Source organism: Juglans regia, chromosome 6 (assembly GCF_001411555.2).
Source record: "Juglans regia cultivar Chandler chromosome 6, Walnut 2.0, whole genome shotgun sequence".
Taxonomy (NCBI): domain Eukaryota; kingdom Viridiplantae; phylum Streptophyta; class Magnoliopsida; order Fagales; family Juglandaceae; genus Juglans; species Juglans regia.
This window is the reverse complement of record NC_049906.1, coordinates 37,006,400-37,019,683: the sequence shown is the minus strand read 5'-3', so window position 1 is coordinate 37,019,683 and position 13,284 is coordinate 37,006,400. Positions and strand designations below refer to the sequence as shown.

The window sequence follows — 13,284 nt, the reverse complement described above, 5'->3', positions numbered from 1 at the left end:
CTTGGGGTCATGATACGCACGCACCCAAATTCCATTCTCACATGAAAACCCAATTTTCATAAACACATGAACATGAATGCAATACACGAAAACCCAGTTTCATTTACAAACATGATCATGCATGATATCATGAAATGTACATGTACCGACACTAATCAACAACCATCAATAACCAGCCCAATCAAATCCAACCAAACAACTCCAATCACCAATCCATCCGACCCCCGTACTCCTCAGACTCAGCCCGGCATGTTCAACCACCAAATATAGTGAAATGAGTTAGTGCAAAAATACATTTAAATCACGAAAGTTCTTTCGAAAAAACTTAAAGTGCAATATAGCAATTTCCAAAGGATCATAAAGCTGCAAGAAGTGACGTGTGAGCAACGCAACAGTGCAAAATGCACTGTGGCCGTGGGTCTCAAATATCCACTTTTCAATGGAGACAAACGAAGACCCAAGAATGATAGGGTAGGACCTAGGGAGGTCGATGAAGCTAGTGGTGGTGAAGGTTAGCCGTGGGTGGCGGCGTGGGCGGCGGCGTGGGCGGCGGTAGAAGACCAGAAAGCCCAAAACGGAAATGGAGTTGGATGTGCTTCACCGGTGACGGATCGCAGGTGGGGTTGGGTCCAATGGGTTGCCAAGAGGTCGAGGATGAAGTGGTGTGAAGATGGTGGCCAATGGTGGCCAATGGTGGTGCGACGCCGGCGCAGCGGCGGAAAGAATCCCGCGGCTTCAATGGGCTTGTGGTGGCTAACGACGGTGCGAATGGAGCTGAGGTTGGTGGGGTAGGGTCGCCGGTGGCTGGGGAAGCTAACGGGCTGGGCGGTGACGGCCACCGCCGGCTCACGACGGCCACCGCCGGCTCACGACGGCGCTGGGTGGTGAAGAAGGAAACGGACGGAGAGAGGGAGGGGGAGCAGTTCGCGCGGGAGAAAGGGCCGAAGGAGAAATAAGGAAGAAAAGAAAAGAAAGAAAAGAAAAAGTAGAGGAAAGAAAAATAGAGGGAAAAGAAATGAGGTCCAATCCTCATAACTTGGGTCACAAAAATGATCCAACGGAATTGATTTCGAAACCACAAGTTAAATAAAATAATTTAAACGTAATGGTAAAGTCAAATTGAAATAATTAAATCCCACATTAATTAATTAAATATGAAATGCAATTTAAATGCATAACAATAAATAAATATTAAGAAAGCACATAAAAATAATTTTCACCAAATTAAAATCATAAAAATAAAGCCACTAAAAATCCAACCAATTTAAAAATAAGAGAATAAATTTTTTGAATAAATAAATGTAATCTTTCAGTAAAAATACACTAAAATACGGGGTGTTACAACAAGGTTGATACCTTGACTGAGGAGGTATGGAGTTCGACTTTCGCGGACAACGTTATCATATGACTGTTGTTTACTACATTCTATCAAATTTTGTATTTTTTTTTTAATATTTGTAAAGAAAAATATTATTGAATATTTCTATCGTTTTTTAATTTCAATTTTTAATCTTCTTTGATGTTATATTTTTCAACTTTAATACTAAATTACTGCATTTCAAATATATATAAACATAAATATATATTTATATGTTACAAATTGTGTATACATAAATATATACAAGTCAATTTTTTAGACTTGTTCACAAATTATGCACAATAAAAACCACATAATTTGTAAATTAAAGTCATATTTAATTTAAATTTACAATGAACGTTCCAACACTATTAATTAATGTTCGAACGTTAATTAATAACGTTTGAACGATTGCGCCAAAACATTTCATGTTCGAATGTAAACAGGCACAATGTTCGAACGTATATGTGACGTTTGAACAAAAATTTCCCATGCGTTGGAAAGTAAAAAAAATCTCATCTATCTTTAGTGAAGGTTTCCAGAAACTGTCACATAAAATGCCTTTTAGTGACGGTTTAGGGACTGTCACAATTTTCCAATCGTCACTAAAAAGCAATTGTATTGTAGTGAATTAAGGGTCTGATTGGATAATGAGATGAAATTAAATGTAAATACTATTTGAAATTCGATAAGATAAATTGAGATGAAGACCTCTGTATCCAAAATTTGAATTCATCACTCCAGTTGGACAAGCAAGCCAGGCTTCCGTGATCATATGACATAGAATTTACCATCCATTCGGCATTTATAAGGTGGATAAACTATATATAATATATACAATATATATATATATATGTGTGTGTATATACACTCAAAAAATTTAACTACTGCTGATATGTACTAGAATTTGGCACTATTGTTATATTCGTACCTAATTTGATGGTTCGTATAATTCTGTATACACGTAGAGCTCCCTTACATCTTTGATTGCCTCCCCAAGAACTCACAGGAGGCAAAACAACAATTGTTTGAGCTGGAAGTGTAGTGTGTGATGCAGGTCACAAATTACAAATAGTACATATGTTTTAAATCTTTGTAACTTATAACGGTACATGAGACAATTTTCAAAAGTTATAAGTACCTAAAATTTTCAGAATTGACATCAGTAACATTCTTTATCCCACGCAAGTGCAAAACATTATTCATAATTTTTGAAGAACACACACAACATGCTTTTAACAAAACAAAAAAATGAAGAACAACTATACAAGACCCAAACAAAAAAAAAAAAAATGCATGAATGCATGACCATCAGTGTATACCATGTCTGGTCTGCTCCTCCCCCTTTCTCACCCACACTTATCTCACTTTTGGATGATTTACCGTATCAGCCTTTTGGCTAGTAGTCAATTGGTCTAACTTCACATTGATCAAAACAGTTTGGTCGAATGTGACCAATCTTACCACAATTGTGACAGACGTGTTTTGCCTTATGAGCTTTTTGTCTCATGGAGGGTGAGACCTACCTAGGGGCATTCAATAACTTCTTACTTTTTTTAGAAGGATAAGCAGTTCTACTTTTAGATAATGCAAGAACATGAAAATATTTATTTTTTAACTTGAAGCAATCTTGTCTAACATGACCAACCTTCCCACAGTGATGACATATAGGGCTCGTGTTGCGAGCTCCTTGTCTCTTGGGAGGTGGGACAGGCTATTGCACATGTAGGGGTTTCTTACCCTTTTTGCATGGGGTTTTTGAAGTTGAAGCCACATCAGATTTCCCTTCAATATTTCCTATACCTCTCTTGTCACCAAAGGACTTTCCTGAGTTTAGGATTTTGTCAAGCTTTTGTTTCCTAATAGACAAATTTTTCAACTTATCGTTTAACAAAATCAACTCACTTCCCTACATTTTCATTTTATCCTCGAGTGACACATTTATCTTTTGCAACTGATCAGTTAGACAACTGGCTTCATTCAATTTACCTTGGAGATCCTCATTTTCTCTTTTGCAAATATATATATTCTCAATATGTGTTTTATTGAGTTTCCTCAATTTTACACATTCATTGTACAACTTCTCATAGATTTCCTCCAACTCATCATCATCCCCGGATTCACTTCTGGATATGCTCTCATTTTCAGACGTTGATTCACTTTTGTGACTTTGGCCACCAACAGAAGAAGTGAATGCCATGTAGTTGCGATTTTCTTTGGAGAGGGACTCTCTGAAGAGTCACTTGTCTCAGAATCATTATCACTCAAAGAAGCACCATTTGCTTTCCCTATGGCCTTTTTGTAATTTGCACACTCAAGGCGAATGTGCCCAAAACCATGACATTCATGACACTATATATCAGATTGTCCCTTGTCTTTGGTAGCTCTAGTGTATTTCTTAGAGCTCCTTTCCTTGTTTCCTGAACTGGAATTTCTATTTACTCTCTCAAACATTTTCTTCTTATCGCCCCAGTTCTTTCTATTTCTAGATACAAACATCTTCCTGAATTTTTTAGCATAAAAGGCTACTTCTTTGTCACTCATAGCCAACTCATCGGACGACTCATCAGATGACTCATTGATAGTGTTGAGGGCTATGGACTTATTTTTCTTATCCACAGGAAGAGTATGCTCATAGGTTTGTAGAGAGCCCACCAACTCTTCAATCCTCATATTGTCCAAATCTTTGCTCTTTTCAATGGCAGTGACTTTGGGACGGAATCTCTCAGGAAGAGATCTGAGAATATTTCTCACAACTCTATTTTCAGGGATTTTGTCCCCTAAATTAAAACTAGAATTGACAACATGATTGAGTTTGGCATAGAAGGCATCAAAAGTTTCATCATCTTTCATTCTAAGTTCTTCAAAACTTGTGATCAGCATTTGAAACTTAGAATTCTTTACTGCCATCGTACCTACATGGGTAACCTCAAGAATGTCCCAAGCTTCTTTACAATTTTCACACATGGAGATTCGCTTGAACTCCTCCTGGGACAGAGCCATGAAAATCGCATTCACGCCTTTGTTATTCCAACCACACTCACTTATTTCATCCCTAGAGTAATTATCCACACTTTTGGGAGTTTGAACTCCCTCAATGATAACAACTGGTTCTCTCCATCCTTTTGTTATGGAAACCCACACTCGTTTATCCACAGACTTTAGGAATTCTCTCATTCGGACTTTCCAATAAGCATAGTTGTTTCCATCAAAATATGGTGGTGATGTGAGAGATTGAGACTTATCCATTTAAACCACTATAGCAGGAACACACTCAGGAACTGAATCCTAGCGGAGTGAACCTGCTCTGATACCAATTGAAAAAGCTGTGGTTCTATCCCATACAATACCTAGAGGGGGGGCGAATAGGTGCAGTTCAAATTTTCTTGTCTAATAAATTGTAAAACAAGTAAGCAATTAAAAGATGAGACAAATCATACAAATAATCAACACAGAGATTTGGTCACGAAGTGGAAACTCATTTGAAGAACGTCTTCAAATTCTAAAACCACTCCGGGTGTAAGCCACCTCCTAAAATCCACTATAGAAGAAGTTTATTACAACCAATTTAGAGACACTCACAAAACCTTTGTAGTTTCTAAACTTGGCTTGCAACATCACGAGTGACCCACTCGATCTCTACACGCATGTAGTGTCAGAACTCCGACCTTCTATAGCTTTCCACGAGAACCTCTCGATCTCTACATCAACAGCAGCTCCGGAAACCTTCTGGCCAACAAAACATACACTTCAATGGACTTTATAAGAGATTTGATCTTGAGTGTGTTGTGGTGGATTTGTGTTTGTCCAAGAGAGATTCACAAGGTGAGGAAAATGTTTCTCTCTTTGGCTCTTGAAACACTTAGGGTTTTGCTCTGTTTTTCCACACCAAAGAACAGAAATAATCTGTTCTATTTATAGTCCCAGCAAGTCACGGCGCTCAAAAGCATGAATATTAGGTTGTCTTGAGCATTGGCTCGAGCGAGGTGTCGAGCGAAGGTTGAGCGCACGTTGTCTTCTGAAACCGCTCTAGCGAGACGTCGAGCGCACCTTGAGCGAAGCTCTCTGGATGAGTTCTGCTCGACCGAGACGTCGAACGCACCTCAAGCAAAGCTCTTTGGATGAGTTCAGCTCGAGCGCCACGTCGAGCGCACATCGAGCGAACCTCTCTGGATGAGTTCAGCTCGAGCGCCACGTCGAGCGCACATCGAGCGAACCACTCTGGATGGGTTTCGCTTGAGCGCTGAGTTGAGCGCAGATCGAGCAAACCACTCTGTTTGGGTTCCGCTCGAGCGCTACGTCGAGCGAACATCGAGCGAACCACTCTGTTTGGGTTCCGCTCGAGCGCCAATCGAGCGCCAGTCAAGCCATGTTGAGCACACTTCAATCTTTTTCATGAAACACTGCATCAACACTTGTTACAACTCAACTTTACAAAGGTTTTCACAAGAATATGCCAATTAACTAAGTTTTCCCTCAACACATGTGTTTATTTGAAAACGGGGTTTTCATGTGTGAAATTATTTGAGTATACTTGAAACGTTTGGATTGACTAGTTTGAGAAAAAGGAAAAGAGACTGTAGGGATGGTGGTATAATCCCGTCTACGGTGCACGCGGTAGGGATGGTGGTAAGTAGGGATGGTGGTTGTGTCTCACCTGTGATTCCCGATCACGGTGCATATGGCAGGGATGGTGGTAAGCAGGGATGGTGGTATAGTCCCGCCAGTGATTCCCGCATACAGTGTTCTGATATGTATTCATTGTGTGGAAAGGAACTGTAGGGATGGTGGTAAGCAGGGATGGTGGTATAGTCCCACTTGTGATTCCCGCCTATGGTGCATGCGGTAGGGATGGTGGTTGTGTCCCGCCTATGATTCCTGCCTACAGTGCATGCGGTAGCGATGGTGGTATAGTCCCCCCTGTGATTCCCGCCTATAGTGTCTGATAAATAGTTGGGTTTTGTCTAAATCATTTCCTGGGAAAAAAATCGGATTTTATGTTTTGGCCAAAATGAGATTTTTAGCGTGTGTTGGAAAATAATCATTTTTGGGAAAAATGAGATTTTGGGATCTGTTAGTTGGTTGCTTTAATGCGTTTTTATCTCGAGGGTTGTTTGGATTATTACTTACCTGTGGTACCGTTTTATGGTATCGCAGATTTTGATGTAGATGAGGATGACGAGCCTTAGGCTTTGGCTCCGTTGGAAGAGTGATCTGGGATTGCTCTCGTGTATCGAGATTTATTATCCGACTCGTTTATGTATTTATCTTTTGTAATATATTTGGGATGACTGTATAACTTTTTAAAGGTAATTTATTTTGGATACTTGTATTGAAATTTCTGGTACTTAGTTGACTTATTATATTATCTGCTACGAATTTTGTTGTGCACTTTTGCATGTTGCACACATTTGGGCACATTTCATTGGGATGCGTGACCCATGTTGTCATCATCCTGACGTCACAATTATCGCGTCCCTATACGTGGGAGTCGCGGCGTCACATATACACTTACGTATAGAAGTTCAACAGTTTGATAAACTGGGGCTGCCTCTTACACACTTCTTTGCCCCACAAGTCGCGGCCGATCTCTCCAGCTTCACACTCCTTTCCACCATAGAAACAGCCCCAAAAAGGAAGCCTCACTCCCGAAGCAAAAGCCCCACCGTTCACCACACAACCAGCCTGCACCGTAACGGTTTTACTCAACCATCACACGGAAACTGTAGCTTCCCAAGCAGGTCAAGCCGATTAATGCTCCTCAACAGTGCTGCCATATGCCACCACCATAACCCAGTCGTGAACCCACTAATGGAGCCACCGTTAGCCATCATGCAAAACCTTTGTTCCTCACTCCTGAAAATAGAGGACAAATCTTCTCCACCTTGAACTGCTGCAAGCCATTATCCCTGAGACCTCATGTAACGCCCCGTTCCAGAGGGTCCGGAGAGTTAACTCATATAACTTGATAATTTAACTCTAACAAGGCTAGAGTACTTCCAAATTCAAGGATATATATATTTTCCCAAACCTCAAATCAAACATAAATACTTCAATTAAATAAACCATATAGACTCATCTATCCAATTTTCAATCCAACAACTCAAATAAAATCAACTCTTCTTCATGTCTCAAATAACAAACTAGAAATAATGAAACATTAACATAAGTCTCCATAAACCGTCTAAATCCACTGAAGCAAACTTAAGAAACATAAATAACTTCCAACATCAACATTAATACCACGAAATACCCAACAACCATTCACTGTTAATCTTCTCCATAAACTCAAATACTGATCCTCAGCTGAACCATCAATGTCATCTGAAATATTATGGAGATAAGAGGGGGTGAGTTATCAACAACTCAGTAAGCAGAGAACATATACCAGTGTATAAACATGAGCATTTACATAAATCAGAATGCAGAACAAAACATTTTCATTTTCACAGTGCGGAAGCAGAACATGTTATTAAAGTATCAGAGCGAAGATTTAGAAATAATTTCATTCAAAATATTCTTTGGCATAACATAAAAGATCATCATCATCATCAGAACATCATATCAGAATAGAGGCCATGTATAATCCCCGTGGTAGGGTTGTGCATCTGCGGATAGCCAAGCAGAACATAAAACACTCTGTCACCAAGGTGTGCACTCAAAACAGAGACCACTACTATAACCCGTGGCAGGGCCGTATCCACTATTATTACCCGTGGTTGGGCCGTATCCACTATTATAACCCGTGGTTGGGCCGTATCCACTATTATAACCCGTGGTTGGGCCGTATGCCACTATTATCACCCGTGGCAGGGCCGTAACTGAATAGAACAGAAATAGAATCAAATTCAAAATCAGAGAGTCATGCCAAAAGTTTTCAGAAATCACGTCTTTTCCAAACAGTATACTGAACAAAAATCTTCGGAATAGAACAAAATCATATCACCATATAATTTATGCACAAATTTCATATTCGCTCTCATTTTCAAAGTTCATAAACAAAATATAAAAAAATAAGCTCATGTTTACACCAGTCATGACAGAAAATACGTTATTCTTAAACAGAATCTCATGAGTAATGCAGAACAAATAACTGAGGTAGTTCAAATTTCTTTTCATAACAAAACATGCATATTTTTCAAAATGGACCTCAGTTCATTTTATTTAATGCAAATTCTAGCATAGGAACCCCGCTTACCTGAACTTCTTAGCTTTTTCGAAATTCCTCAAAACGTCGGACAATAATTAATCGTCACCTATAAAATAATCAAGTAATTCTCGTAAATTCTCAATCAAACACGTATTTCGTATTTGAACCTAAGAACCTATTTAAATCCTCAAAACCTAGAATTCTAAAAATTCTTATAATACCACCATTATCTAAAAATACCAATATTGTTTACTCTTAAAATCAACCTTTACTTAATAACATAAAAAAAATACTTAAGTGATTTTCTTTAATCATAAATAAAATGTTCAAAATACACTTTCAATAAAATAATCGTTGCACATAATATAATTAAAAAAAAATACTATATAAACTCAGTACAATATCTTATACATCCCACAAAGGGTAAAAATGTAATTATTAGACAAAATATTTCCTAAACTACGAAAAGTCTACGGAACGACAACACAACACAAGCAACGTGACCACGCCGCGCGGTTGAAGAGTAACGGAGGACCTACCGAGAGAAGTGGAGCTGTGACGGAGCTGGGCCGGGTGCGCTAGTGGTGGTGGGTACTGCGGCGGTGCACTGGAAGAGAGAGAGAGAGCTGAAACCGAGAGAGAGAGAGAGACGGTGAGAGAAAGAGGGAGAGACCGAGAGAATGGAGACACCAACAAGAAATGGCGTGAGCTTACCTGGGAAACAGAGGCTGCGTGCGGCGGACAGGGGTGATGAGACGTCCTCCTCGGCAGTTTCTGTGTGGGCACAGTGCGGAGGAGCTTTCGGTGGAGGATGCTTTCAGCGGCTCAAGGTGGCTGGAAATGCTCTGTTTTTGGATAACAAAACAGAGCAGTCCGATGCTTGCTGTAGAGGCTACGGGAACGCTAGGCGACAGCTTCGCATGATTGGGCAGTGGGCACGGTGGTTTCGTGTGGGTTCACGGCAGCTTAAGGAGGTATGGACTAGGTTCGTCGGGAAGGCGGCTGTGGTGACTTCCCGCGGTATGCAACTCGGTGCACAGTAAGCCGAAGGCAGAGGCTTTTCTGTTAACTGGCGTGGTGCTTTCCGAAAGGGTGAGGACAGGCTGCGGTGATGCTGGGACGGCGTCGCGGTACGCGGATAAGCTTTGGGGTGCTGCACGACTCGGGGTGCGAGGAACCGAGGGGATGGAGGCTGAGGAGGAAAAACTGGGCTATGGTTCCGCGTGGGAGGGCAGCGGAGGAAGCATCCTTCGAAAACGTACAAATATAAATATACAAGTGGAGAAACAAGAAAAGAAAACCCTAGAGAGCCGAGAGAGAGACGTGCGCTGACGTGCCGTGAGTGCATGGAGTGGGCAAGAGGAACACTACGGGCGTAAAGAAAAAAGAATAGACGGAAAAAGAGAAGAAAACAAACAAAACAAAAAAAAAAAAACTAATTAAACATGCGGGGAGAATAAAAGAAATAAAAAAAAAACCAAGCTCCAATAAATAAATGAATAAAAAAAAACTAAAGTCCAACCATACTAATTTGGGTCCGGGTGTTACACCTCACCACGTCGAGACCCCACAGAAACCTCCACCAAAGATTTCCTGGCACACCTAATCCGTCGCACGCCTCTCACGGTGAGTTCCCTCTCTCCCTGATGTCGTATCCGCTCTCTCTCTCATCACTCACTCTCTCTCTCCCAATGGACATATTTAGTGATTTGGACGGATTGCCTTATTTTTGGGTGGTACGGGCCATTTTTAATTTTTTGTGTTTTTCTGTGTATATATATGCGTATGTATACATATATACACACATATATATTTATGAGAACTACTACCTACACAAATAGATTATACAAAAATAAACCCACAAATTGACGTAATTTAGTAAGATTCATTAGATTTACTTTACAATAAAAGTAACTTTATAATTTGACATACTATCACATCAAACCACATCAGTTTTACTTTTGTGTAGTTCTTTTGTGGCTAAAATATTTTCCTATATTTATATACATATACACAAAAATATACAGATATTAGTAATTTGGATGTCCAATACTTAGTTTAATTTAATTAATGATTAATTATTATTTATCTTCTCCGGTTTAGATATTCATCATGAAGCTGGAAAATATAAGGAATCTAATAGCTAGATTGTATGTGTTTTTTTCATAGAGAAAGTTATATATAAAGGATGAACTCGTACGTGAATTTTAATTCCATATAATGTCGTTCCTGTCTATATACAGCGAAATAAAAAGGATGAAGTTGAAGGCAAAACGAATTTTCTTTCTGTAGACTAAAAAATTTGAAAAACCTCACATGTTGCCTCGAATAATCTAATTAAAAATACTTAGAAACTTCTTACAAAACTCATAAATTTATGTAATACACCCTTGTCATATATATATATATATAAGGAAAATGATATATAGTCATTGTCAGCCGTCCAGCTTCATGTACCGGTTGGTTTGACCGTTTGTTTGTTTGTTTTTTATTATTATTATTTAATGGTTGTGAAAATGACTACTAATAAAATTGTGTAATTTTTTAATAATGATTAAGGATATTAAAATAATATTAAAAAGGAAATAAAAAGTTGGAAACACACCCAGCTAGCGGTACAAGCTGGGCGTACCGCATGGGCGGCCCCCTAACATTGTCTTATATATAATATTACACAATTAACACAGCATGGCCACTGGCCTTATTGTTGAAGATACAAGCGTCTATGTTACATATAATTGTAACAGAACATCTGGATATCTGATATCATTGGCCTTCATATTGATATTACAAGCAAACACGCATATATATATATATATATATATATATAAATATAGCAATTACACACCATATCTGATATATTGCTGGCCATGCTGTTGATTATTCTTCACAATACTTGCGGCCATTACGGATTAGCTTTACAATTATAAGCCGACTGCCATGCGTTGTAGGCTACGCAGACAAGAAAAGGAAAGTTCATTAGAAAATAGAAAATAAAAAGAAAATAGAGCTAGCACATATATATATATATATATATATATATAAAGATATATATTTATATATATTCATGCGAAGCAGTAGTACTAGAAAATTCAAGCAGTATGTCATGGAATTTTGCAGCTTATAATTGCAATCAAGATATGTAAGATACAATATTGAATTCATGCAGCTAATTAATTAATTACCTGCAGTCGAAAGACTCCATTTGTCGTCGTCGGCGCCCACATGCCATGCAGAATAACCGCCCAAATTATCTTTACCACTTGCCTCTTTAACCTTTTTAGAGATGCTGCATACATTATCATAACCGATCCAACTCCCCTTATTGTTATGCGAGTAGGTAGCAACATAGTCGCAATCATACGTGGTTTTGTAATTATTCTTCGGGTTCTGGATAATCTCCAGGATAGTTCTGTAGGGTTTGGAGATTGTTTTTGCTGGATGAGCCGGAGCAAAGAATCCACTGTGACACTGGTTCTTTAGAATCCATTCATAGCCATGAAATGGAAGGCCGAGGACTAATTGTTTTGTCGCAACTCCATTACTAATCCAGTTTCCAATGCCTGCACTTCCGCACCTGTTTCGCTCTTTAGGATTGAGCCACGCCTGAACCGGCCCAGTCTCCCCCGATGAGTTGGTGGGAGTATAGAAGTCAATGGCCAGTACGTTGATCCAGTCCAAGTTGTCTGAAATAGCCTCACAAGGATAGTAGAAAAACCTTCCGCCTGTGCCGGGAATGACCGGGTGGTGAAACACCGCTGCAGTTAGCAACAATTCAGGCTTTGATCTTGTCTCAGCATCTTCCTTCACGGCATCACGCCATTCATCCAGGAAGGAGCCAAGGTCAGCACCATTGTCGGACGGGGAGGGGTACTGCCAGCAGAGGTCAAGGCCATCGAAATCGAACTTCCTGGCTAGATCTATGGAGTCCTTTATGAGTTTTGCACGCTTATCTGCATCTTTCACCACTACAGATATATTGTGAGAGCCTTGATGATCATCACCACCGATGGATAAAAGAGTTTTCACCTGAGGGGATCGTTTCCGAACTGTTCTAGTGAAGCTTTGGAATTGATCCTTGTATGTGCTAGGAAAGGTGACCCCGCCATCACGGTGGACCACGGCAAAGCCAGCATAGAGATGTGTGAAGAGTCTGGAATGTATTTCCGCTACCGGCAGGCAATGAGGCATGCAAACCCAGTAACCGGATTTCACATGACTAGGGGATTCCATTCGATCGAGGAAAGGCGAAAGCTGGTGCAGTTAGAATATTTTGTGTCTTGGTGGTACGAGTAGTTGTAGTTGCTAGCCATGTATGCGTGCGTATTTATAGCCTTTTCAAACCCATAAAAAACAAATTCATTACTTATTTATTTATTTTTATCTTATCCCATTAGGCACTCTCCCAATCACAGTCATTGCAAGGCAGTTGTACCGATCCGACGGACAGACATTAATGGGATCATGAAGAATATATATGGATGTGATGACGTGACGGCATGCATGAGAAGAATTTTAAGCTGTTCGGATTGACATTCAAAATTACTTTATGACCCATTAATGTCTGGACCGCGACGAATCTATCGTCTTTGCATGGCTGGCTAGCGTACGTTATGCTTCGGCCACTTGAGTTGTGCATGCATGCATGCGTGTCGTCCAAAATTGCAAATGAGATGCGGACTCTTGCGAGAACAAACATCGTCAATCGAAGGAATGAATGCTTTTCTGCGACAACTTTAATTTAGTGCAGCTAACTGCATGTATCCAGAAGAGCCAT

At 39.8% G+C, this 13,284-nt stretch overlaps 1 protein-coding gene across 1 annotated transcript; it reads right to left on the bottom strand.

Moving 5' to 3' along the window:
* Positions 1-11,393: 11,393 nt before the first annotated feature.
* Positions 11,394-12,807, bottom strand: LOC109012917 (class V chitinase-like). Its single transcript, XM_018994818.2, has 2 exons — positions 11,693-12,807; positions 11,394-11,459 (listed from the first exon to the last, which is right to left on the bottom strand). The coding sequence occupies exons 1-2, from the start codon at positions 12,738-12,740 to the stop codon at positions 11,413-11,415; spliced, it is 1,095 nt and encodes a 364-aa protein (XP_018850363.1). The 5' UTR covers positions 12,741-12,807; the 3' UTR covers positions 11,394-11,412.
* Between the last annotated feature and the right edge of the window lie 477 nt (positions 12,808-13,284).

Coding starts and splice junctions, on each gene's coding strand:
- LOC109012917 (XM_018994818.2), bottom strand. CDS start 12,740: ATGGAATCCCCTAGTCATGTGAAATCCGGTTACTGGGTTTGCATGCCT. Junction 11,460..11,692: donor ATGGAGTCTTTCGACTGCAG/GTAATTAATTAA, acceptor TTGTCTGCGTAG/CCTACAACGCATGGCAGTCG.